Consider the following 24,586-nt stretch of genomic DNA (forward strand, 5'->3'; position numbering starts at 1 on the left):
CTTGTGCATGCTATTTGTTGATAATAAAGCGTTTAAAGAAGAGCCTCATTACAATTTGGGGATAATTTCAAATATGCCTGAAAGTGTTTCGCTTCATATTTGCATTCGAGGTTTAAATCACTGTCCTAATAAATAAATAAATAAATAATCCTGTATGTTTTTCAGGCCCTTAACTGTTTAAAAAAGTGTTTATTTATTATTTATTTAAATTGTCTAATTTTGTGACGCTTGACAACATTGTCTATTTAGATCATAAACAAACATGACGAAACCATTGATATTAATTAATAAATGTTTAATATCATCATCATAATTTTGAATCAGAAATGTATGAATCAGAAAATAAAATTGATTCATGCGGTGTGATACCACCAGGAAAAAAAAATGACAGCTCGAGTCGTACTTTTATTATGAAATGTAAACTGTCCTCACCATAACCGGAAATGACCTATGTTGTCATATGTCGAGAGGCTGGAATCAGGAAGTGGGCTTGTAATGTACTATTTTGATTGTGCCCGTCTCTGTTCAACTATTTAATTTACAAGTTTAAAATGGGGCTTTTTGGAAAAACACAAGAGAAACCACCGAAGGACCTTGTAAGTGAAACATCGATCGTGTTGGCGACGGGAATGAACGGTTTTTAATAAATGTTCCATTGTAAATAATCGCAGGCCTATAAATAGCTCGCTTGTCACATTTGTTAGTTACATGCTGGGTTACGTCATGTCTTTATTCGTTTTCTTCAAAGTTACGTTTAATTGTTTGGTTTAATGTTATGAAAACCAAATTCAGTAACTCGGCTTTACACGCTTGTTGGTTAAATCCAATCACAACAGGTAGTTGATCTCAAACTGTCTTCATCTCTTTTCCACAGATCAATGAATGGTCTCTCAAAATCAGGAAAGAAATGAGGGTTATTGACAGACAGATCCGAGGTGAGGTCAAAATACACCGTTTATTATTTTTATTTTTATTATTGTTTTATTAGTATGTAATTAAATTGTTCAATTTAGTAACTGTACTTAACAGAAGTTGCAATTGTATATATTTTTCCCGAAGATATTCAAAGAGAGGAGGAGAAGGTAAAGAGATCCATCAAAGATGCTGCAAAGAAGGGCCAGAAAGATGTCTGCATCATCCTCGCCAAAGAGATGATTCACTCAAAGAAAGCCGTCAACAAACTGTACGCCTCTAAAGCCCAGATGAACTCTGTGCTGCTCAGTATGAAGAATCAGTTGTGTGAGTGTAGTTTTTATTTTGCAGACCCATCAATATGCGCTGTAATGTGCAGAGTGACCCACATTTGTTTTTTGACCACTGAAAATGTGTACAGTTTACCAATTTACTCATGGAGCCACATCAAAGTCCTTATATCTCTGGGAAAAAAGCCATATAGGGCCTAAAAACATGGTTCTAAAAGTAAAGTTTGTTGAAAACCGGAATATAAAAGGATATTTTAGGGTTAGTTCACCCCAAAATAAAAATTTTTTTTGTGGTAACTTGGCCCTTCAAATAACAATTATCAATGTCACCAGTAGATGGCGACAAGTGACTGTTAAAATATATATTTGTCATTGAATAATTCGTTCAAAAACGCTTATTCATCCAGTAATGACACAAGTCGTTGAATCATACATTCAAACGTATTCAAATTAATTAAATATTTTTAAAAAGACTGCAGCAATTAACTTTTTGGTTAAAACCTCTAGAAAATTAAATGTGATTGGGTTTAGTTGTCCCAGAATCATGGGAGAATCTTTTAACCAAAAAATTGTGATCCTCATTTGATCCAGAATCGTGCAACTCTAATACAAGGATGCACTGAATTGATGAAAAGTAACAGTAAAGACATTTATTGTGTTACACATGAATGAATTATAAATCAAAATATGTTTTTATACTTTTATATAAAAGAAAAAGAGGCCACCTGAGAATATTTCCAAACTAGACAGTAGAAAAGTGAACGCTAAAGCAAAGCAAAAATGAAAAGACTTCATGTTATTTTATAAATATACTATTTTTCCATTGGTAATTCATGTACATTCGTAATGCATTATTGTTAATTTATACAACTTGACATGTTAGAAATGTTAGAATTGAACAGTAACCTAGATCAATGAATGCTGAACTAGTATTTTTGAAGTATTGTTGTTTCATGAACTAATATTACCATAAAGAACCTTATTGTAAAGTGTTGCTCATACGTTTGGTTTCGCATTACAGCTTTATTAAGAGTGGCGGGTGCCTTGCAGAAGAGCACAGAGGTCATGAAGGCCATGCAAAGCCTGGTTAAAATCCCAGAGATTCAAGCCACCATGAGAGAACTCTCAAAAGAGATGATGAAGGTACTTACACAAACACTTCCTCAAAGAAACGTCTTGTGAGCACATGTAACACGTCTAACGTGGATCACTCGTTCGACACAGGCTGGCATCATAGAGGAGATGATGGAGGATACACTGGGAGGGATGGAGGATGAGGAGGAGATGGAGGAAGAAGCAGAGGCTGAGGTTGACAGGATCCTCTTTGAGGTTACAGCTGGTAAGGAACCACATGACCATCACCCAATGGCCATTTTATCTCGCCAGCCTTTTCTTATTATGAAAAATGCTTCAGCACAAAACATTTTGTCATGATTAGGGCTGGGTTGAAAATATTCATTTATCGATTTTAATCAGCTCTCATTTTGATGAACCAGTATCGATTCTTAAATAGTTAGTTCACCTAAAAAAGAAAATTATCCCATAATTTAGCCATCCTAGGTGTATATGACTTTCTTCTCTCAGCCAATCACAATCAGAGTTAGATCCTGGCTCTTCCAAGCTTTATAATGGGAGTGAATGGTACCTTAGATTTTGAAGCCCACAAAAGTGCATCCATCCATAATATGCATCCAAGTAATCCATACGGCTCCAGAGGGGGTAATAAAGGCCTTCTGAAAATATCCATATTTATAACTTTATAAACCATAATCACTGACTTACGGTAATGGCCGTACGCAAGTTGAGTTCCGGCGAAAGAGTGACCTCTGACCTGAAGCATGACAGGATGTAGGAGTAGCGTAAGCTAGACTACACTGTTTTTTTTGTGTGTGTGTGTGTGTGTGTGTGTGTGTGTGTGTGTCATTCACTGAAACATCCCACCTTTTCCCACTCTGCGACCCACAGTTTGAAAACCCCTGGTTTACAGCATTAGTTGAGAGATTTATTTTTTTCCTTGAGAAAAATTTACATGATATATATATATATGATATTGAATCGCAAGCGTGTGAATCTGAATCGAATAATGACATTTGTGTCAATTCCCAGCCCTAGTCATTATGCACTCACATATTATTAATGGAGGAGAACCAAAGCTGAAGGTATTGCTTTTTTTTTTAATAACAGGTGCACTTGGAAAAGCTCCCAGCAAAGTCACAGACGCCCTGCCTGAGCCAGTGCAGACTGGGGCCACGGCAGCCTCAGAAGAGGAAGAGGAGGAGGAAGAAGAAGATATCGAGGCGATGCAGTCCAGGCTAGCAGCACTGAGGAGCTAAAAGACCTGCGTTCCTCACCGTCAAGCTCTATAGGCATAGACAACATATCTAACTTCCTCTGTAGCTTTTCTACACATAAAGGCACTTTGGCATGGTAAATATAGGACTAAATTCGGACTTCACATAAAATAAAAAAGGGTATATCGTAGTGGATATAGAATAGAAATAAAATGTCTATATTTCTATCAATTTCTATCTAATAATAATGAACAGTGAAGTCAGATATTCAGTTCTTCTACTCATATGGTAGCAGGTTGATGGCTATTTCAAATCATTAGATTTTTACTTCAAGTCCATTTTATTGATGGATGTTTCACTCATGTGAATCTATGCCTATAGCTAAGCAGCTTGTCCAAGGATCTGTTGTGCAGTGTCGTCATATCGGTGTCGGTCTTAGTTGTTTTGTCTCCGTTGTTGAATTTGCAGTTTTATCTCAAGCCTTACTTGGGCTAAGTGCATAGTTCTTTCATATATCTGGCAGTTTTGTTTTACTGAGTAGGACAAATTCATGGAAGCCATTACTTGTAAATCTTGTACAAATGCTGAATATAAAAATAAATCCGTTTGCATTGTTATTTTGTTAGTAAAGTAATAAGACGGGCTTTGAGAATAAAGGAATGGCTGTGCTCGATAACTGACTGTTTTGGAACTTGAATGAGCTGATCCTATTTCTGTCTTTGTTTTTGTCGATTTCTGCTGTTTTTGGGACATTTGTTATGGTTTAAATCCATTTCTGTCTTTGTACGTTTTGTCTTATGAGTATTTTTATGATGCCTTTGCTTTTAGTTGACTGAAATGCCTGATTAACATGTAAACGGCTGACAATTTATCTTATGCTTTCATCCAATGTTTTAAGTTGAATGGTCTGCTGAATAGTATGTTTGCTATTATTCTTACATGTCTGCATATGAAACAGTTACTCTTTGTGCTTTCTGGCATTATAATTAGTTTTTTTAGTATGGCGTGATCTGCTTATTTGACAAGCTGAGCACTCTGGAGTTACAAGTGTGGATTTTATACAGATCCAGTCTCAATATGTTGGCTAATGAACCAAATTGATTATTTTTGCTTCATTTCATACCTTTGCTGTTGTGGAAAAACATTCACATCCGCACTAAAAATTTGTTTTGTAAATGGGGAAAATATGTTGGTAACACTAATAAAATTTTATAGACAAAAAAGAGTACATTTCACATCATTGATAAAACAGTGTAATCTGTTAAGGTCTTTTATAAGTTATAGTGCTTCTACAGTAATACAATAGCCCTTGTTGACTGTTATTACCTGCTGTTTTATTCGGGATTCTCAGAGGGTTGGTTTACTTACCTCAATCTCTCCCTTTGACTCCCTCCCTGTCTACTCATCCAAAGCTTTGTGAAGGAAACCAGATCTTTTGAGTCTTTTCACTCTGAATCTGGGTTACTCCTCTATAGAAGGTCTGTTTATTGCACAAAGATGGACATCTAAGCTTCAACGAGGGAGTTTAGAGTATTTAAATAGCATTTTAAACCCACCCAAATACTTAGTAATCAACTAAGTAGTATTACTTAATTTATATATATATATATATATATATATATATATATATATAGTGTGTCAAAATGACATTATATGATCATGCTCTAAACCATTCAAGTGCGAAAAGACACAAAAGAGAAGGCAGTGCAATACTGTGGATCTCCTGTCTGTGTGACACACACACACGACTCAGTGCTTGAATGGAAACACAAAATTATGCCAAAATGCCAGTTTAATCAGATCCGCGTCATGTGTGACAGGTCTTATGACAGCAGCCTAATAAACCTGCTGCTGTCTGTCATTAATAATAATCAAAGTGTTAAAGAAAAAGACTGAATAACTTTTGTTTCTTTAATAAGGATTTAATATATCAGTATATATCCTACCTGTTAGACCTACCTGAAAATCTTAAAACACTGTATACAAGATTACATGGGTCAAAACAACGAAAACAATAACTTTTTGTGCATTTTGACAGGGCAAGTAAAAATCTGAACTGGTCTGACTGGGCCAATAGAAAAAAAATGAGCCCTGATATATTGAAGCCAGGTACAGCTAAATTTATTATAATGGGTTTATGTGAAGATTGTTATAAGTTCACTTAAATTATTATTATTTATTTTTTTTTAAACCTAATAAATGTTAAAATGTATAGCTTTCAATTATACTGTATATTCAATTATACTGTATAGCCTACTCAATTATACAGCTGAATGGCTATAATTATTAATTGCTAAAATGGAGAGAAACATCAATTTCATAAAGACATCAGCAGCAGTATTGGTTTTGGTGATGCCTTCTTTCATAAAAAGATGCCATTAAACATATTTATATAGGCTTAAAATATAGGCTACTGTCTTTGTTGTTTTATTAATTTGGAGATTAAATGTTAAATTATTATAATTATATTAAAACTTTAATGTTAGGTGCGATTTATGATTATTTACAGAACAATGTACGATTAATTAGTTAATTTTTTAATCGATTGACAGCATATCCTATATACATTATACATAAGTATAATATAGGATATGCTGTCAATCGATTAAAAAAATAAATAATTAATCGTACATTTTTCTGTAAATAATATACATATAAAAGCGTAATTATAATGACCTTTTTCACTAATGTTACTTAATATATATCTATTTTGGGTCATATAAGTTGTTGTTATTTTTGCCCATTATCTAGAAGCCACATGTTGAGATCAGTGCGCATGCGCTGTCGCGTCTGTCTGTCAAGCGCTCAATGCCGACATCAGTCTGAAGGAAACTCCTCCCTGCTGACAACACGCCGCTCGCAGCGCAATGGTCTCCTGGATTATTTCTAGGCTTGTGGTGTAAGTCTTCATTCTGCTCTTTTACGGCATTTTCACTGGGATGCGTGAGAATGCTTAATCCTTTTATAAATAGCTATATTGTTTTTCAGATTTTTTTTTGATGCGATAATGCAAGGGTTTCTAGAGCACCTCTTAATTCTAGGCAGAACTGAATCAAATATGGTTATGTATCAGGCCAGATTCGTCCTGATTATTAGTATTTTGATTATTTTGTTTACATGTTGATAGGCTATTACGAAAGGCTAACTATACACTTGCAAGCTAAGGGAAATGGATGATTCTCCTAAATGAGAATCTGACACCAGTGACACGGTGAATTATGCAGGATATAAAAACAGTTTTAGCTCAGCTATTGAAGCAATACATTGTGTTCAACACTTGATTCAATTGCATAATTCAGTGAAAATGCAAAAATGAATGTTGAATCTGTTGTTTGGAATCGAGCTGGTCTTTGATGTGTCAGTATAATGGAAAGACAATGGGATGGTCAACCAGCTGATGGCCACTAATGTGGGGTTTTTCACCATTTAATTTATTTTTAATCATCGCTATTATTGACTTAACATTTGAAGTGCGCGTTTCAATTTATTCCACGTAAATATCTTTGTTATCGCGCTTCAGTCAACCCTCTTGCTGTGTGTGCTATCTCTAAATAGCTGTTCAATTAATTTTAGATCACAATATCCGATGACTCTGCACATATGCCAACACTTGTGTAGTAAACTAGCTGTGTGAAGAGTCTAAAAATAGACGATAAATGCAACAAACCTGTGTTTGTGCCCTAGATAGTCTACACTATTTAGTCGGTAATGTTTTGTTTTGTGGGTCAGGACAGGAGTGACTCCGGATTCGGGTTGTGGGTCGGTCATTTGATCGGGTCAGAGGCGCAGCTGTTGCTAGCCTGGTTGGTTGGGAGAACGAGAGGACACTGGGATATTGCTAAACTCAAATGCTTAAACACAGGTGCAGGGCACTTCTTTTGGCTATCTAGCACTTTCCAAAAACCCCATTTAACCTATACAGCAGTGCAAACTCTATTCGTTCCGTCCCATTGGCTTCTGATGTTTTCTTTGCGCCCTTGACGAGCATTTACTTGTCAAGTCTATTTTTATCAAGCTTGCAGAATGTAAACCTGGAATATAAACGGGGTCGTACAGATCTGTCGCCTGTTTACGTGCTTACAATGGCGCTGTGATAGACAAGAATTGAAAGAAATGTATTCTTGGCTGATTAAAGGAGACTCCAGGCCTACCAAAGGGAGGTTATCTCAAATATCAATAATGGAAAGGGAGTGGAGCGGTTTCCTTTCAGGGAAGTGGACCTAGATGGAAATTATAACTGGCTATTGTTATGTAATTTTTTATATTATAAATCATGTAATTATCTTTAAATTCTCTTACAAATAAACCCTACATGACTTTAAAACCATGTTATTTCTGAAGAGATCTTAGTAGGCTACATGAGCAAATGAGGTAATACAAGCAATGATGTCATTTTGACGAATTTTCTGCTAGGGGAGACTGGGGATAGTTGGGTAACACTTTATTTTACAGTGTCATTGCTACATATGTTACATGCAAATACTATAGTAATAACTAACAATTATGCATAATTACATGCAACTAACCCTAAACCAAACCAAACCCTAATCCTAACCCTATAGTAAGTACATGTAGTTACTTAATATTACTCAGTGCTTAAATGGACAATTACAGATAATTAACAAAAACACCTTTTTGAAATATCAATAATTCACTATTATTTCCCAGGGAGGAAACACTTCATTTAAAGCAAATAGCCAATACACTATGGGGTAATGCCTATTGACACTGCAAAAAAATACCTTTTTGACATTTTAATCTACCATAAAAAAAAAAAATATATATATATATATATATATATATATATATATATATATATATATATATATATATATATATATATATATAAAACAATGAAATGTGAAAAAAAAAATTAAATTGTAAATAAGATATTTAATGTCTTTCAGCAAAATTTAGAATTTTGAAACAATTCTAAGATACTATTATACATAGGCTACTGTATACATTTAAAATTTATATCGAAAAATAGCAGGATCTTTGCGCACCAGGCTTTATTCAATAACAAACTCAAAATAACAAAATACTCAGGTTATCAGAAATCTCAAAATGTGAGTGGAACGACCATCAAACATTGATGAGAACGGAACAAAGAATGACTGAAAACAAGCCCTATCCACCTTATTCCTGACGACCTCACTGCGTTTTGAAAATAATGGGTGGCACTTCCGGTTTGGGGAACTTCCATTCAAAAAGGCTGAAACGAATCACTTAAATTCATAAGGTTGCCCTACAAATAAAGCTGATCCCTCAGTTTGACTGGATGAGCTGTCAAATAAAAAATTTCCATACTTGGTATTTTAACGTGACATGTTATAACAAGAATCTATGGCAAGAGCTCTTTTAAGGCATCATAAGTTACATAATACAGATATACAGTGATATTTAACCAAATACTCGCACTTTTGGGGTTATTTGATCTGTTGAAGTACCTTGTTGATGCTTTTACACTTTTAAATTTCCTTTTAATGTTCGATGGATGAAGGGTGAGTAGATTAATGTCATCTCATTGTGACACTTTTTTAACGTATTGTGTTCATAGAGCGAGCCTTTCACTGATTGTTTACAGCTTAACGGAAGTTACACCCATAATTCGCGCAAAGCGTCATTGGGCGTAGGAATAAGGTGGATATCAAGGTTAACAAGGAGAGGAAACAAGAAACAGGTGAGGAGGATTAATCAAACAATGAAGAACCATCATAACTAATTCAAACAAAGGAAACAGAAAACAGTGATACAAAGAAAACCCATCTTAGGGGTTTCAACACAGTTTTCAACTAAAAATGAAAAAATTATGCATTTTGGCTGTTCATTTATCAGACAACAGCATTTTGGGGGCCTAAAACCCCAGACTTTTGAAAACGGTTTCAAAGTGCGAGTTTTTGAAAACGACACCGTCATTGTCTCCATGTAAACTACAAAAATGTAAATTTGTGAAACCGGTGACTTCATGCGCATGCGTTTTACATGCTCAGTCTATAGGCGTGTAGTTTTTCTTTACAAAGTGACATCGCCATCTACTGGCCTGACAGTATAATACAGCGTTTTTAATCATTTACGCGGATCCGTGTGAACGGGGATTGTTTTGACAATGTTGTCATCTGTAAGGGAAAAACGTTTCCGTTTTTAGCACAGTTGTTGAGTAAACTTACCCTAAAAGTCCAACTCAAACAGACATAAGACCTAATGTGACAAATGACAACTTGTCCCGTACAAATATGATGTCTTGCCTGATCAGTGAAAAATACCCATGTCTGTTTTCCACTTGTCTCTGTTTATCTTAAGCATGTTTGTTGCATTTTTCACAGGCTCATATTTGGTACCCTTTACCCGGCATACTCCTCATATAAAGCTGTTAAATCAAAAGATGTGAGAGAATATGTAAGTACGGCTCAGATATGTTTCCATCAGTTGAGCTTATTAACCTTTGTTTTATTTTAATTGTATTTTTTTGCCTGCTGATTCCTAAACTGCTTTATTTCAAACAGGTGAAATGGATGATGTACTGGATAATATTTGCACTTTTTACTACAGTTGAAGTGATTACTGACATCTTTCTGTGCTGGTAAGGACAAGCATCATTGCTTTGATCATTTCATATTCATCATATTTTTATTTCTGCTGATGCAAATGGCGGTTTGATGTGGGCGTTAACCACCATGACACATGAGTGTATGATTGTATTTTATTGTCTTTTATTGTGTTTTGAAGGCTCCCATTCTACTATGAGCTCAAAATTGCCTTTGTCGTGTGGTTACTTTCCCCGTACACAAAGGGATCCAGTGTGCTGTATAGAAAATTTGTCCACCCTACACTGTCCTCTAAGGAGAAGGTAATGTATTTGGATCCTTTTTTTTTTTTTTTCTTCTATTTATTTTTACCCTGTCTAGGCTGAAAAATATCAATAGATACTATAGAGCTTTCACTAATACATTTAATTTTTTAATATAAAAATCACTTTTTAAAGCATTTCTATTCTAAATGTTAAACAAACTAGCAAGCATCATCCTTAACAGCTGTGGAGAATCTTTCTGCTTTAATGCTAAGAAAGTGAATTGTTAGAGTCGAGGAGGAAGTGCACATTTGACTCTTTTTCCTGTAACCTGGTTGACTGAGGATGAGCAGTGGTACGGAAATGGTACTGTGATTTTCCACAGTCTTTCCACAGGAAATTCGTCAGAAGGACAAACTAAGTCCAAATAAATTTGACAAACACTAATAACAAAGAGAAAGTGAAAACTGTTGTTTTGCTCATAGAAAGTTAAACATGATGCTGATCTGAATGAAATGGATCAGTTGCACACTGTCAGTTCCATTGTTCATAGAGCATATGTGAAATATGCTTTATGTCTCTTTCTCAGGACATCGATGAATACCTTTGCCAAGCAAAAGATAAAAGCTATGACACCCTGGTGCATTTTGGAAGGAGAGGCCTGAATGTGGCAGCGACAGCTGCAGTAATGGCTGCCAGCAAGGTAATCTAACACTCTTATCTTGTTGTTAAAGGAAATGGCACTTCCATAAAAAGAGTACAAAGGCTTCAAGCTCTTGAAGTTTGTTGTCACGAGTCTGTTACCTAAAATGATCAAATTCTGAATATAGGTTTCATTATTGTCTGGTAATAAACAGTAAATAAACATGAATGCGTACATAAAAAATAAACAAACAAATCAAATTTAGGTTACACTTTATTTGAAGGTGTCTTTGTTACACTGTAATTATACATTTAAGTACTGAGTAATATTAAGTAACTACATGTAGTTAGGATTAGGGTTTAGTTTGGTTTGGTTTAGTAATTATACATAATTTATAGTTATAACTATAGTAACTGCATGTAATGACACGGTAAAATAAAGTGTTACCAAAATTTGTAACAAAGTGAAACAAAGTTAAAATTGGTAACATGGTTGCAAATTTAGCCTAAATAAAGCTATGACTTATCGGCTAGCTTCTTTGAGACAAAAATAGCTTTCAGACAATACTGTAGATATTGATACAAAATATATATTTTCGAATAAAAATGTTTATTTGATCATTTATTTTTATAATAACGCTGGTAGCAGGGTTGAATAAGTTGATCATGACAAATGCAGTCAACACTACAATTCTTGTAAAAACTTGTCCAAATGATGTTATTATTAGATGTCACAATTTTATTAAATGTTCCATTTTTTATTTCTTCATGTGAGTTTCACATCTATAAAGAACTGAATATCAGTTTAAAAGATGTCAAAATGATTACACTGGTTTAGGGTTTAATATAGTTCGATACAATCGAGAGGGTCAAGACCATTTAGGTGGGACAGGTCACGTTATGTTACATAATAGTTTACCCAAAAGTTCTAAGGCCAGAGAACATGGTATTTATTGCTTAAAAGTATCATTACTTTTGGGGACATTTTAACCTATAAAGATTCAACACAAAGTGTGCACATCTAACGGGGAAAAAAGCTCAATGAGGGTGTTCAACCACAAACATTTTTTTTAAAAGGAAGGAAAAGTTGGCACCCAACAGCTCCGAAATAGAAAAATATTAATTTCATGTTCTCACCACAGGTGACGTTTCGAGCCTAGTGGCTCTTCATCAGACAATACATTTTAACATGTACATCAACTGGGTGTTAGTTTAATTCTACATGATATAAGTTTCTTTTGAAGTGAATATTTACTATATTTATACCTTATCGTAATTTAAACAGGCTAGATCAACAAAACTTAAATACTTCAACATCATCATGCTCCTTTTCTACAAACAAAACAGATTGTTGATGATAGTCTGGTTCACAACATGACAGTATTTAGACGTTCTTAAGGAGTTCCATCTGACTCTCCGTGTTCTCGATCCAGGGTCAGGGCGTTCTCTCCGAGCGACTCCGCAGTTTCAGCATGCAGGACCTGTCATCTTTCCAGGCAGAAGGCCAGGCTAAGAATGCGAGTTCTGTAACCACTCAACCTGCAGACACGCAGCACAGGACACGCACCATGATGCGCAGCAAATCAGAGGCCGGTTACACCAAGGGTAAGCAATGCCGAGCCAAGTGATCAGTGCTGTATTCCTCTTAACCCTTTGAAGAAGATCCTACAGCCAATCAGATTTCTGCTAATCCTGTTTGGTTTAGCTGCTTCTCTCAATCATCCCTTACATGTAATTAATCCTTAACCCGAGTGATGTATCCCTGCCAGTGTCCTGGGTAAATGTTTGAAATCGAAAATTGTTTATTGTTCTCTAATCTTCATTTACTTCTATGACACATTACTGTGATTCAGTGAAAGCTCTTAAAGGGATAGTTCACCCAAAAATCATTATGTTGTTTCAGACCCAAAAAGAGATACTTGACAGAATATTCCTGATCTTTTTCATACAATTAAAGTGCATGATTAAGGTCCGTCTTTGCTCCAAATGTATAAAAAAGGACCAGAAATGCACCTATACACCTATACACGTGGCCACATTCCACGTGTTGTGTAGTCATTCGATGGCTTTGTGTGAGGAACAGACTGAAATCTTCACTTCCACTGTAGCTCTCAAATGAAGGCAAATTGTGGCGTCATTGATGTTAAACCGCATGTTTTCACATGTGATCTGAGAGCTTAGTTGAAGATCTCAGCAAAGAAAAATGTTAATTTCTGCCTGTTTCTCATTCAAAACCATTTCTTCAAGAAGACTTGATTGTGCTTTTTTCATTCACTTGAGCTGAATACAAAAGAGCTGCCAGGACATTCTGCTAAAGATCTCCTTTTCTGTTCCACAAAAGAAAGAGTCATACGAGTTTAGGAATTTTTTTCTATGAAAATATACATTGTTACATATATTTATCAATTCCACCATACTGTATCTCTCTGCCAAACATTCATCAGCCCATAACCAAATGACAAGACTTACGGCCTGTTCACAACAAGGACGATAACTTTACTGTTTTAACAATCACTTTATTTCTATGAGAATACCGTAGTCACAACTATAAGGGGCCGTTTACACAGAATGTGTTTTTTCGTTACACTGTTTTTCCATTGTTTTTCTATGTAAACATACACTAGACAAGCATTTATTACCATTGCACTTGCATCTTTTTCAGTGTCTCACGCAAAAAGTTAAACTTTTTAAAAAGCGCGTCTCTAGACTTTACGTTTCTTCCATTCCAGTCTCACGTTTTTAAACACAAAAACACATCCTTTGTTAATGACCCCTAACGATAATGACAGAGATAAAAAAAACATAATGGGAATTACTTTTTAGAACGATTTTTTCCTGCTGATGAACGATATAAACACTGACAGCCAATCGGAATCCAGCCGGCTATAAAAGGCTTGACATGACATCATTACAGTGCACTCTTATAACAAACAGAACGTTATCGTCCGATGGTATGTTACTAATATAATTATTGTTATAGTTGTCATGCTCTGTGTGAACGTGCTATTTAATACGAGTGTCTAGTTTTCATTTTATTCATCTGTTCTCCAACTACAGAAAGTGATTAGCTAGTGATAAACCAGTTTCCCATTCCAGTTATAGATGCGAGATTCTTATTTCAGGAAGAGCACAATGTATATAAATCGCTTTCCTGAGGAATAGGAAGTATATTGTCAACTGCACACAGTGCCAAAACTAACTATGTGACTCAACAGATTGTCATTCAGCTTCCATAATGAAATGTATAATGGATTTAAAAACACTTTGACACCCCATTAATATATATTCAGAGTTTAAATGCAGTGGTGTCACAGTCTTTGTTTTGATTGTCATGGTACAGGCCATGATTTTGACTTGACCGAATATGAGATGTTGAACGTGGAGCCTCCTGGCCCGCTGACTCCCACACCCACCCCGACCCAATCGCAGCCCGCTTTACCTCGACCTGATCCCACGACTCCACAGCTTTCCCCCCCTGAGTCCTTCGAGGATAAATCCGCACCCCCACCTGTATCCTCAGAGGAGCCCCAGGAGAAGGAGGAGTTTGCCTCATCTGCTTCAGTCCAGATCAGATTTAAGAGGCGTGCCCCTGAGGTACCCCTGCTTTCGGACTTGCCTGGCTGCGCTGGGGCTCTGTTGTGACTAACCTTCTCAATCACTCACCAAGCCTGCTGTTCACCAGCAAGAGTTGACTGAGCGAGTCTCTGAGTGAGTCTAAAGGTGATGATACACAGGGCAACTTTTTGAGCAATGCAATCTTGCCAAGCGATTGTTGCTTGGGCATTTTCCCATTGAAAATGGGTAATACATTTCTATCTGGATAATTTAGATCGGTCGTGGGCCCTGTGTCTCATCTGGTTGCCCGTTGACGGCAACATTGCCCAGAAACATTGCTCTGTGTATCATCACCTTAACACTCTTACCTCAGGTCACGGTTAGCATTCGTTTGCAGTGAGTCATAAGGAAAAGACATGGCTGCTAGCTGTGTTGTGTCTAACCTGCTCAATCACTAACCAACGCTTCTGTGTAACCACCAGCAAGAGTCAACCGATCCACGCCTTGAACAAATGACATCTCAGTACACCTACGATTAAGAACTGTTGACGTACATTGGAAGAGTTTCAAAGGCATCTCTAAAATCCTTGATGTTCATCCGTTCACTGTTGCTACTCTAAGAGTGGACGTCCTGTGATAATGTCTGTAAGAGCACCATAATGTCATACTGTGATCAGTATAGTTAAGATCATGCTGCCTTTTACATGTGTGGAAGGACAAGAGTAGCATCTAAACAATATTGTAGTGTGTGTAAACATACACACACTACAATAATAACGTGTGTAGAAGCCCTTAAAGGACTTAAAACCTAATATTTCTTGTAGTTGTGACCGTATGATTTTTATATGTCGCAATTACGACTTAATTTCTTGTATTTGTGGATTTATTTCCTGTTACTGCAACTTCCCTACTATGGTGACTTTTTTAACATAATTTAGACTTTAATTCTTGTAATTTTGACTTGTTTCCCACAATTTTATATCCCACAACTGGGACTTTATTTATTGTAATTGTGACTATTTCTTGTAATTGCGACTTTGTTTCACAGTTGCAACCTTCTTTCTTGTAATTTCGAGAATGAGAATACTTTAATTGAAGAATTTTTCCTTGTAATTGTGAATGTCTAACATCTTTATTTTTTGTAATCTCGTAATCACACTTTTTTGGACTTTATAACTCACAACCTGACTTTGTTTTAAACTTCACAATTACCTTTTTTTAACTCTGACACCATGTCTACATCCATTGTCGCATGGCATCGCAGCTAGAGGCTGTCTACACTGAACAAGCCAAAGATCCAAATCCATTTGTCCTGCAGTCGGAAGTAGTGCAAGCATGTGGAGTTTGTCAGAAATAGATCGGAGTATCAGCTTGCTGTTGGTGTCTCGACATGTAACGCCACGCCGCGTCCAGTATGGACAGTATCACTGATTATATTAGATTCTAGTTGATTTTGTCGCATTACGTTCTTTGCGTTCGGTGTAGACACGGTGTGAGGCAGAAATAGGCTTCCAAAGATGGATGATGCTTAATATACATTTTTTGTTTGTTTTGTTTTTGGTGCACGCGTACACTTCTATTTTTTAATCTTTAGTGTACCTTCACTTTTTCTTGCATACCACCACTTCTCACATGTTGCCGGTACTTTTCTGACGTCACAAACGACCTTGTAACCAATCACGTCAACGTGTGATCGTCAACGAGTGGATCTCTGAGCTGGTGTGAGTGAGTGGAGGCGGAGCTAATTTGCATATTCATAGAACCGTGTATACTAAATAAGGCAAGAGTGTTGAGTTACAATCAAGCTATTTTAAGGCATGACTTTTTTTTTTTTTTTTTGATATTTTTTTTTTTTTATATTCCATTTTGGTGATCAAAGATGAGTTTTAGGGGTTAAAATGATTGACTACAGGGGGACTTTAAAAGTCTCTTATCGGTCTGATTTACCAAGCCCTTCATAAACTGAACAAAACAGGTGCTACAATTTAATAAAATATAAAGATACTTCATATTTAATGATATTAGATAATTTGTTAATTGCATTTAATTGATTACACCTTCAATAAAGCATTTGCAATTGGTGTGTAAAAGGCGTTTTTATGCATGTTTGCCATCAGCATGTGGCGTTTCGAGCGCTTTGAAACGGTTAATCATTTTGTGAAGCAAGTTTCGAAAAGCGTCGCTTCTCCCATCATCACTACCCAGGGGCACTGCATGAGTTATACATCTCTCATCTCGACAAATCACGTGAATGCAAGCAGAGTCGATCTACCCTATCGGAAGTTCATTTTTATGATGCTGATTTGCATATCCCAGCCAGTGCACACAGCACTTTTTTCACATCAAGCACTGTACACTTGCTAAATGGTGTGTACCAATCATTTTTGTGCTTTTATGAACCAAAGCTGGTGGACCAGTTTAACTCAGTTTGACTAAGCTAACTGACTAAAAACCTTTGCACACAAAGCATGTTCAGTCATGCATTCCCAAAAGATGTAGGACAGGTGTTTGTCTTTCCTTGGATTGACACGTCCCAGATGTCCTTACTCATGTTGACCTGATCTTGTGATCATGATTATTTTGTGAACAGTAAACATGAAGTGTGCATTGCTCTCTGAATGACTCAGTTCGCTTGACATATTCTCACAGATCTCTTCTCTCTCTCAGCCTCCTCCTAGATCCCTAAGACCTTTCACCCGATCCAGATCAAAGAACGCCCTTTCTTCAGACCCTGAAGCCATGTGACTGTGCAAATGCTCCGAGAGCGCTTTAGCTGTCTAACCTGCAACACGAGGAGACGCAACAGGAGAAGGCAGAGGAGGGGAAAAGGGAATGCAGCCAAAATGTTCAAATATTGAAAAGCAGCCTTGCTCTGTAATGAGGTAACCAAAGCGATGTGCAACCTTTCGCTTCTGATCTTTGACACTCATCCATTTAGGCAACACATCTGTGTACATACTGCTGCTCTGAGACTCTTTTAGGGTTATTGAACTTGTTTTGTACATATTTATGAAATGTTTGAGTGTAGATTATTTGTTTGATTTCTTGGTATGATTTTGGGAGAAACAAACACATACATGCATGTCCCACTGGTCTTATGTCTGGAGTCACCCAACCATAATTACTTATTGTTTATGAGCATACTTTATTTTTATGGGGGCTGTACTCATTTCTGCCCCAACTCAACAACTAAAGTGTTTCCGAACCAATCTTTCTTAGAACAAGAGTTCTTAGCAAAAATGCACTGCACTGAGATGGTTGGTGTGTTTGGCAAACATAACATTTGTTTCATGATATATGTAGCCTATAAACAAGTGCGTGTTCTTCTGTTGAGAGGGACTTTTTTAATACAAGCTTGTAGTTGAAACAAATTTAGGTATTGACTACAATACCTGACATGATATATGATTTAAAATAGATGGACAAAGTGCAATCGATTTGACAATTCTGCTAAACTTTCAATAGTTCAGCCATAAACTTTTTGTGCTGTAACTATATATATATATATATATATATATTCAATATTCAATAACCATCTTGTTAAAAATACACTCACAAAAGAAAAGCTTTTCAAGACCGAAAGAGACAATTAAGTTGATAGTTGTTTATGGACATTCTTGTTTTAGGTCATTACTTTAATTATTAAGCATGTACAGTGTTTTTTATCATTTAGAAACCTTTCAAACATTGCATTTTTTAAGCCTTTAAACTGAATCTTTGTTTTTTTTCTCTCTTAGTTGGCTTCTTAAACCTCTTCAGTTGCTTGATGTTGCATGTATTAACAATGACAATTTGAATGTGTCTCTCATTTTTTGGCCTCCACTTTCTGAGCGTGTTCAGTATTAAAGTACCTTATCAGAGTTGAGCAGGCGTTAGTGGTGATTTGGTACAACACAAAGCGGGTCCTTCAATCCATGTAGTGGTTTTACTTCTGTAGCATTTAGGAATTTAGTCATATGTGGGAGAAACGTTTAAATGTTTAGAAACACTGTGCAATTACACTAGCGTAGCTTGTATCACAGAGAAACTCACAGTTTGTCGTATCATTCCCGATCACAGGCGAGTGTATTGGAGTCACTTAGAGCTGTAAATCTCTTTATCATGGAGGGGGCAGCAGTGAATCAACTCTAAAAGGAAAGCATAGCAAACACCATGATATGTTTAGAAAGGTGTTTTATACTGTGAAAATGATGACAATCCTAATCTCTTAAACATGCTTTATCAAATTCAAGGTTTTATGTATTTGAGATCTTGTAGCTGTTCAAATGGTTATATCAAACTTCACTGAAAAAAAAAATCTGCCTCAGGAACAGTTTGTCATTTTGTCACAGTTTTAATTGTGAAATTATCTACAGTGCAAACTAAAAAAAAAAAAAAAAAATCATTGGGGTAGTGATAATCTGGTTTGCGTTCTTTTTGTTGGCTTTGTGTCTCCAGGTTTTACAGCAAGATTAAAATGCAGCATTTGCTCCTCAATGAGATAGGTATGATTTTAAAGTGCTCTGAACCATATTTGGCCTTTTTTACTGCAGATTAAAACAGCTGACTGTTGCTTCTTTAAATATTCAGGTCATTAAAGGCACAAACTTTGAATTTATTTTTTCTGCTGAACACAAATGAAGACATGAAGAGAATGTTTGTAACAGTTGATGGGGCCCATTGACTTACTATACTATGGAAGTCAATGGGGTCCAATAACTGTTTGGTTACCCATATTCTTCGAAATGTATTTTGTGTTTAGTAGAAGAAAGAAACGCATACAGGTTTGGAACAACTTAAGGTTGAGTAAATTATGACAGAATTTTTGGGTGAACTATCCCTTTAATTTTGTCAACGACATTTTATCACTGAGGAAACCGAGACGATAACTAAATAAAAACCGCATTTGAATGACAAAAACTATGATGAAAATCTACGACATTTTCATAAACAAATGAAAACGAGACGAAAGTGTTAGGGAGGGACGATTTGTGAACTGATGTCCACAGATAACTTACCCGGCTGGACATAAGTTGACATACATTTGCTGCATGTCTCATAAAACGTTCAAAAATGTAAACGTCTAGGATAAAGAGCAGAGCAGACATATGGATAAATCAGCAAAAGCGTGACGATGCAAAAGAGATCTCACGACTGACTTGAATTCTTTCGCGCTTGTAAGGACAAATACACACAAAATGATGGTTAAACAGCCGTTTTGGCGAGTATTTACATAAACATAGTCGGAACATATGTCTTAAGTCAACGTAATATGATAATATGAACATAATATGATAATATAAAGTATGAACTTAACCCCATTTTTTTGTATTATGGAGCCCTTAAAGGGACATGATAGGCCTAATGGAAAAAAATAAATGAGATGGTAGAAAAAAAATTATGTCAATGCTTTCACGCTGTCTCGCAAATGTTTTGCGTTGTGCCGATAATCTTTGTGTTCGCTAGCAATTTTTTCCCTCCCCTCTCGTATATCGTCACCTTCCTAAAATAATTGCCTAAGTCATTTTTTGACAAAAATGATTTTTTTGCATAAGTCATCTCCTCATGATGCTGGCCACCTCTGGTAAAATCCCCACATCCTCAGTTGAACAGATCATGCAGTTCTACCCCTGTAGTATAATGGCCTATGTCAAGAGTGTAAGTCAAAAGATTTAACAAGCAATTTTAAAATTTTAAAAGGCAATTTTACAAGCTTTTCAAGATGGGAACTGCATCAAGAAGAATGAACCTCTGAAGTTATTTTTTCATTTTTTTGTGTTTTCTGAGAAACCTGAAAAATGACTTAGACAATTATTTTAGGAAGGTGACGATATATTTCCATAACCATGTCCCTTTCGGGGCTCCGTACTATGTCAACAATATGGTGTTAAATATGAATCTCGTCGACTACTCTCTGCATCAGCAATTTCTTATATGAAATTGAGACATTACACACGCGTGCTTAATCGTGTCAAATGAAAATATGTTTTTAAATTCAGGGACTTAAGTAGAGGCTGTGCCTTTAAAGACTATTAAAGTCCTGGCTATCTGTTAAACCCCATTTGAAGCTGAAATAATATCATGTATTTTTGAGTTGAACGTGCCAGGTTTTTCAGAGTAGGAGTCAAAATGTGTTTTCACTATCCTCTTAAAAAACACAACGGCTTGCAGCAGCATCTCCATATTCCACAGCTGTCATGTCTGGCAGGCCAGAATATACTGTATGTCATTGTTCAAGTCCTTTATTGAATAAATCTTGAGTGAAAAAGTCAGAAGTCGATGTAAAAAAAGAGTGAAATCTCTGTTTTAAAAACCTCAATATGTATCAGCATTCAGAAATTAAAAGGTGAATGTGAAACCCTGTGTCCTGGTTCTTATTTAATCTGCAAAATACAAGATTTTCTTTTGTTTCCTTCCCTGATCTGGTGTAAATAATAACAAATAAAATATTAATTCATTATATTTGTAACATCAAATATATAATCTATATGATTACGTATATAAATATGACTAATTAAACTAAATCAGCCACTTATTCACTAGCTAAAATTTTTGACTGAACACATAAGACAACAGAACCATTTAAATCACAAAAAATAAAAATGTTAAAATATGTTTATTCTTAATAATTATCAATTGATTAAGTTTCTACAGAGCCCCTAAAGGGACATAGCAGTGGAAAAATATGATACACGAGGAAAAAATATATTTCAATGCTTTTGCATTCCCCCGAGAAACTTTGCATTCGCTCGAAAAACTTTTGTGTTCTTTGCAAGTGAACGCAAAGTTTCTCAGGGGAACGCAAAACTTTTGAGAGAGAATGCAAAAACATTGAAATATTTTTTTTTTCTTCCTTGCATATATCCACCCATTGTAGAGGATGCACATTATTCAAATAAATAATTTTCGAAATTTACACAATAGAAATAATTTATTTAGATGCATTTACACATGATGAATCCTCAAATATTTTTCAACCGTGAATTCATACACGCGTTTCAATAGAACACAACAGAAATACAGATACACGTATCAGACATGTCTTTATTGACTTGAAGATTGAAAAGAATAAGGGTTTTACACCTTCAGGTTCACTCTATCATGGTACTTCTGGTACGGGTCGTTGAGGTACCAGTTCCTTCTTTTCCAAAAGGATGTTGTCATTTTGTCCAGCAATTTACTTTGAGTTTTATTACAGAACACATGTTCTCTCAGCCGCTTCTTCCGTACTGCTGACTTTTTCCACAGCTTTTTCTTATATCCAGCCTAAAAAAACAACAGCATGATTTAACACACAAAGAACAAGTTTCAGTTTAGGTTATGTACATTAACAGCCCGGATTTCCAACACGATTCCAAAGAATTGTATGACAGGAGAGCTCTGAACAATATGTGAGCATGCTTTACCTTTCTCCTCACCCACAGGCCACAATGGAGCCTGAGAAACCTCTGAACCACCGACTTCACAGACTTCCTCTTGCCTTTCCTCAGACTGTAGTAAGTTAAGTTCCTGACTGGCTGGAGCATCAATGAAGGGATGAGGGGAGTTACGCTGCAGAAAACAAAACCTCATCATTACAAAAACAGCTGATCTTCAGTCAAAACAGGCAGATAAAGCTTTGGAACATATAGTCAAACCTTGGGAAAATAGCTTTAGCTAAATCTCTGAAGCTTGTGTGAAACTGGTTTTATCCACCTTGTTTTTTAACACAAGTAAACCAATTTCATGAGAATATGTGAGACCTCCTTCATTTGATGCTATTGGTACATAACTGGAAGTATAAATGGTGAATAGTTTCAAAACAAATGATGAAACTATTTGAGCTATATAAATATAAAAGTATAACAAATACCAGTCTGCAACATCAAGCTGCATAAAGGACTGCAATATTCCATAAAAAAATATGAATTGTCCATTTTGATTTCATGTTGACTTTAAGTAACTTACATTTTAAACAATATTGCCAATTCGTATTGTTTTGTCTTTTGCTTCAACAAAAATGGTTCCTAACAAAGTAAAAGCAGAATCAAATGTTGTGTATCCCAGAACAAACACAGAAAAGGTTGTTTTCTTGTTTAACTGAATCAGAGTTGTAGAACGAATCGGTTCAGTGAATGATTCAATATGGACAGTCACTTGTCCACGTCGGAGATGAATATTTTGTAAATAAAGTGGTAAATTGTGTTTTTTGAGTCACATGCACTACTTTAATGATGTCTTTACTACCTTTCTGGGGCTTGAAAGTGGTAGTTGCGTAGCTGTCAATGGAGGGACAGAAAACTCTCAGATTACATCAAAAATATCTTCTTTTGTGTTCTGAAGATGAACGAAAGTCTTACGGGTTTGGAACGACATGAGGGTGAGTAATTAATGACAGAATTTTCACTTCTGGGTGAACTATCCCTTTAAACACAAACTCTGAGTTGACAAGGAACGTTTATACTGAGCGTTGTGAGCCCGCTGAACTTGATCTAAACCAGGTTGGATTTGTATGGTTTTGTCAACTGTAAACTTACCCTGAAACTCAGAGTTTGTTCAACTAGCTTCATGCAACAGGCCTCTGGGGGAAAATCATTCTAAAGGCCCATTCACGACAAAGGATGATAACTTTAACAATAAAGTTTTAATAATCATTTTTATTCCATGAGAATAGGGAAGGACACAGCTATAACGACGACGACAGTTTAAATCACTTTTAGAAGGATTTGTTTTTCCAGCTGATGAATGATAAAAACATTGACAGCCAACAGACAGACTGACAAATGTGTAGTTCATCAGGCAATGTCTTACCGACTCAGCAGGCCAGCGTGTTGTACGGGAGCAGTGTGAAGCAGAAGCGGTGGTCTACAGACGTGTCTCTGCACTACGGCTGAGAAGCGAGCGGTCTGAGAGAGTCTGACAGCGGGGGTGAGACAGTCTCTGCCTAAAACTGACAAGGGTCTCAGCAACCCTGGTCATCAGAGGAGAAACAACTGTTGTTAACAGATTACAGCCACATCAATACTGACAAAAATACCCCTTATGAAAATTACTACTAATAAAACCAAAAAAACATAGTTAAACCACAAATTAACAATTGTTTTACTACAAAAATGTAATACAAATAAAACCAAAAAAACGTGGTTACTATAGTTATACCATGGTAACCACAAATTAACCATGGTTTTGCAACACTTACCATAGTTTAGCCATGGTATTTGTAGTAAAACTATTGTTGTAATCAATCCGCCAAAAAACATATTACTGTTACTTTTACTACAATAAAAACATGGTTAGATTTCGTAAGGATGGGGGTTTAATGTTGTCTAATGAAAGATTTTAAAGCAATATGACATTCTTCACATGCTACCACAATAATATAACGACAATGTAACCAAAAATATAGCATTCACGTTGAATAATATAAAATAAGCTTTAAAAATTCAGTCTAGTGTATAAACGGTCTCTCCACACATTGTAACAGACATAGAAACCGTTAGACCCGTATTCTAATGCACAACAACTTTAAGAGTACATAGAAACTCGTTTTCACTTTAGCAATGTATTTGTGACTTTCCAAAAATTTAATATGTACATTTCATACCTGACAGACCTCTCGTCAAGGTGGCCGCCATCTTGAACGCAGCCACTGACGCATCAACTACAGTGGACGGTTTGGACAAAAAGAACGCGCTGCGAGAATACACGGAGTACAAAGGTCCAACCAAAACCAACTAAAATTGATTCATAGAAAGCAAATATAACAAAAAATAACCTCTTTTAATTACGCTAAACACTATATATGGATATAGAAAACTATGAAGCAAAGGATGCTGGCTTTGTTTAAACAAATAATTAATAATGATAAGTTAACACTGATATTTAAAATCTAAAAATAACAAAGCAATTAAAGCAGCTGCGATATGCTCTTCATATGACAAGTATCTATTTATGCTTATTCAATAATATATAGATATGTACCCTCTCTGATCTTTTTTTTTTTTGTCCCTTTTCTTTCTTTTTCTGTAATTTCTTTTGTATTGCTAAGCATGTGATGTGTTCTTCTGATGTAATATAAAAGTTACCCTTGTATGCTATTTGTTGGAAATAAAGCATTAAAAAAAAAAGAAAAAAGAAAAAAAAGAGAT

At 35.8% G+C, this 24,586-nt stretch overlaps 3 protein-coding genes across 4 annotated transcripts; 2 read left to right on the forward strand and 1 right to left on the reverse strand.

Moving 5' to 3' along the window:
* Nucleotides 1-436: 436 nt before the first annotated feature.
* Nucleotides 437-4,921, forward strand: chmp3 (charged multivesicular body protein 3). The gene is made up of 6 exons (XM_081347364.1): nucleotides 437-596; nucleotides 875-935; nucleotides 1,060-1,239; nucleotides 2,224-2,345; nucleotides 2,427-2,541; nucleotides 3,387-4,921. Exons 1-6 carry the CDS (start codon nucleotides 552-554, stop codon nucleotides 3,533-3,535), a joined length of 672 nt encoding a protein of 223 aa, XP_081203490.1. The 5' UTR covers nucleotides 437-551; the 3' UTR covers nucleotides 3,536-4,921.
* Nucleotides 4,922-6,304: 1,383 nt separating this feature from the next.
* Nucleotides 6,305-18,080, forward strand: reep1 (receptor accessory protein 1). 2 transcript variants are annotated; one of them, XM_081347359.1, is made up of 8 exons: nucleotides 6,305-6,392; nucleotides 9,820-9,892; nucleotides 10,000-10,076; nucleotides 10,223-10,343; nucleotides 10,873-10,986; nucleotides 12,359-12,530; nucleotides 14,266-14,519; nucleotides 17,148-18,080. In XM_081347359.1, the coding sequence occupies exons 1-8, from the start codon at nucleotides 6,361-6,363 to the stop codon at nucleotides 17,223-17,225; spliced, it is 921 nt and encodes a 306-aa protein (XP_081203485.1). In that variant the 5' UTR covers nucleotides 6,305-6,360; the 3' UTR covers nucleotides 17,226-18,080. The 2 variants fall into 2 exon arrangements, with proteins under 2 accessions (XP_081203485.1, XP_081203486.1); XM_081347360.1 differs by lacking the exon at nucleotides 14,266-14,519 and having other exon boundaries at nucleotides 6,306-6,392.
* Nucleotides 18,081-21,485: 3,405 nt separating this feature from the next.
* Nucleotides 21,486-24,448, reverse strand: mrpl35 (mitochondrial ribosomal protein L35). The gene is made up of 4 exons (XM_081347366.1): nucleotides 24,043-24,448; nucleotides 23,250-23,409; nucleotides 21,866-22,010; nucleotides 21,486-21,725 (listed from the first exon to the last, which is right to left on the reverse strand). Exons 1-4 carry the CDS (start codon nucleotides 24,071-24,073, stop codon nucleotides 21,537-21,539), a joined length of 525 nt encoding a protein of 174 aa, XP_081203492.1. The 5' UTR covers nucleotides 24,074-24,448; the 3' UTR covers nucleotides 21,486-21,536.
* Between the last annotated feature and the right edge of the window lie 138 nt (nucleotides 24,449-24,586).

The sequence above is a fragment of the Scardinius erythrophthalmus genome (assembly GCF_964197995.2).
Source record: "Scardinius erythrophthalmus genome assembly, chromosome: 19".
Classification (NCBI taxonomy): domain Eukaryota; kingdom Metazoa; phylum Chordata; class Actinopteri; order Cypriniformes; family Leuciscidae; genus Scardinius; species Scardinius erythrophthalmus.

Excerpts from the sequence above, each read along its gene's own strand:
- mrpl35 (XM_081347366.1), bottom strand. The coding sequence starts at position 24,073 with ATGGCGGCCACCTTGACGAGAGGTCTGTCAG. Across the intron at positions 22,011-23,249 it reads CACGCTGGCCTGCTGAGTCG|CGTAACTCCCCTCATCCCTT; the intron begins GTAAGACATTGC and ends TGTTTTCTGCAG. Across the intron at positions 21,726-21,865 it reads GCCTGTGGGTGAGGAGAAAG|GCTGGATATAAGAAAAAGCT; the intron begins GTAAAGCATGCT and ends TTGTTTTTTTAG.
- reep1 (XM_081347359.1), top strand. The coding sequence starts at position 6,361 with ATGGTCTCCTGGATTATTTCTAGGCTTGTGGT. Across the intron at positions 9,893-9,999 it reads CAAAAGATGTGAGAGAATAT|GTGAAATGGATGATGTACTG; the intron begins GTAAGTACGGCT and ends TATTTCAAACAG. Across the intron at positions 10,344-10,872 it reads CACTGTCCTCTAAGGAGAAG|GACATCGATGAATACCTTTG; the intron begins GTAATGTATTTG and ends TCTCTTTCTCAG.
- chmp3 (XM_081347364.1), top strand. The coding sequence starts at position 552 with ATGGGGCTTTTTGGAAAAACACAAGAGAAACCACCGAAGGACCTT. Across the intron at positions 597-874 it reads AGAAACCACCGAAGGACCTT|ATCAATGAATGGTCTCTCAA; the intron begins GTAAGTGAAACA and ends TCTTTTCCACAG. Across the intron at positions 1,240-2,223 it reads CAGTATGAAGAATCAGTTGT|CTTTATTAAGAGTGGCGGGT; the intron begins GTGAGTGTAGTT and ends TTCGCATTACAG.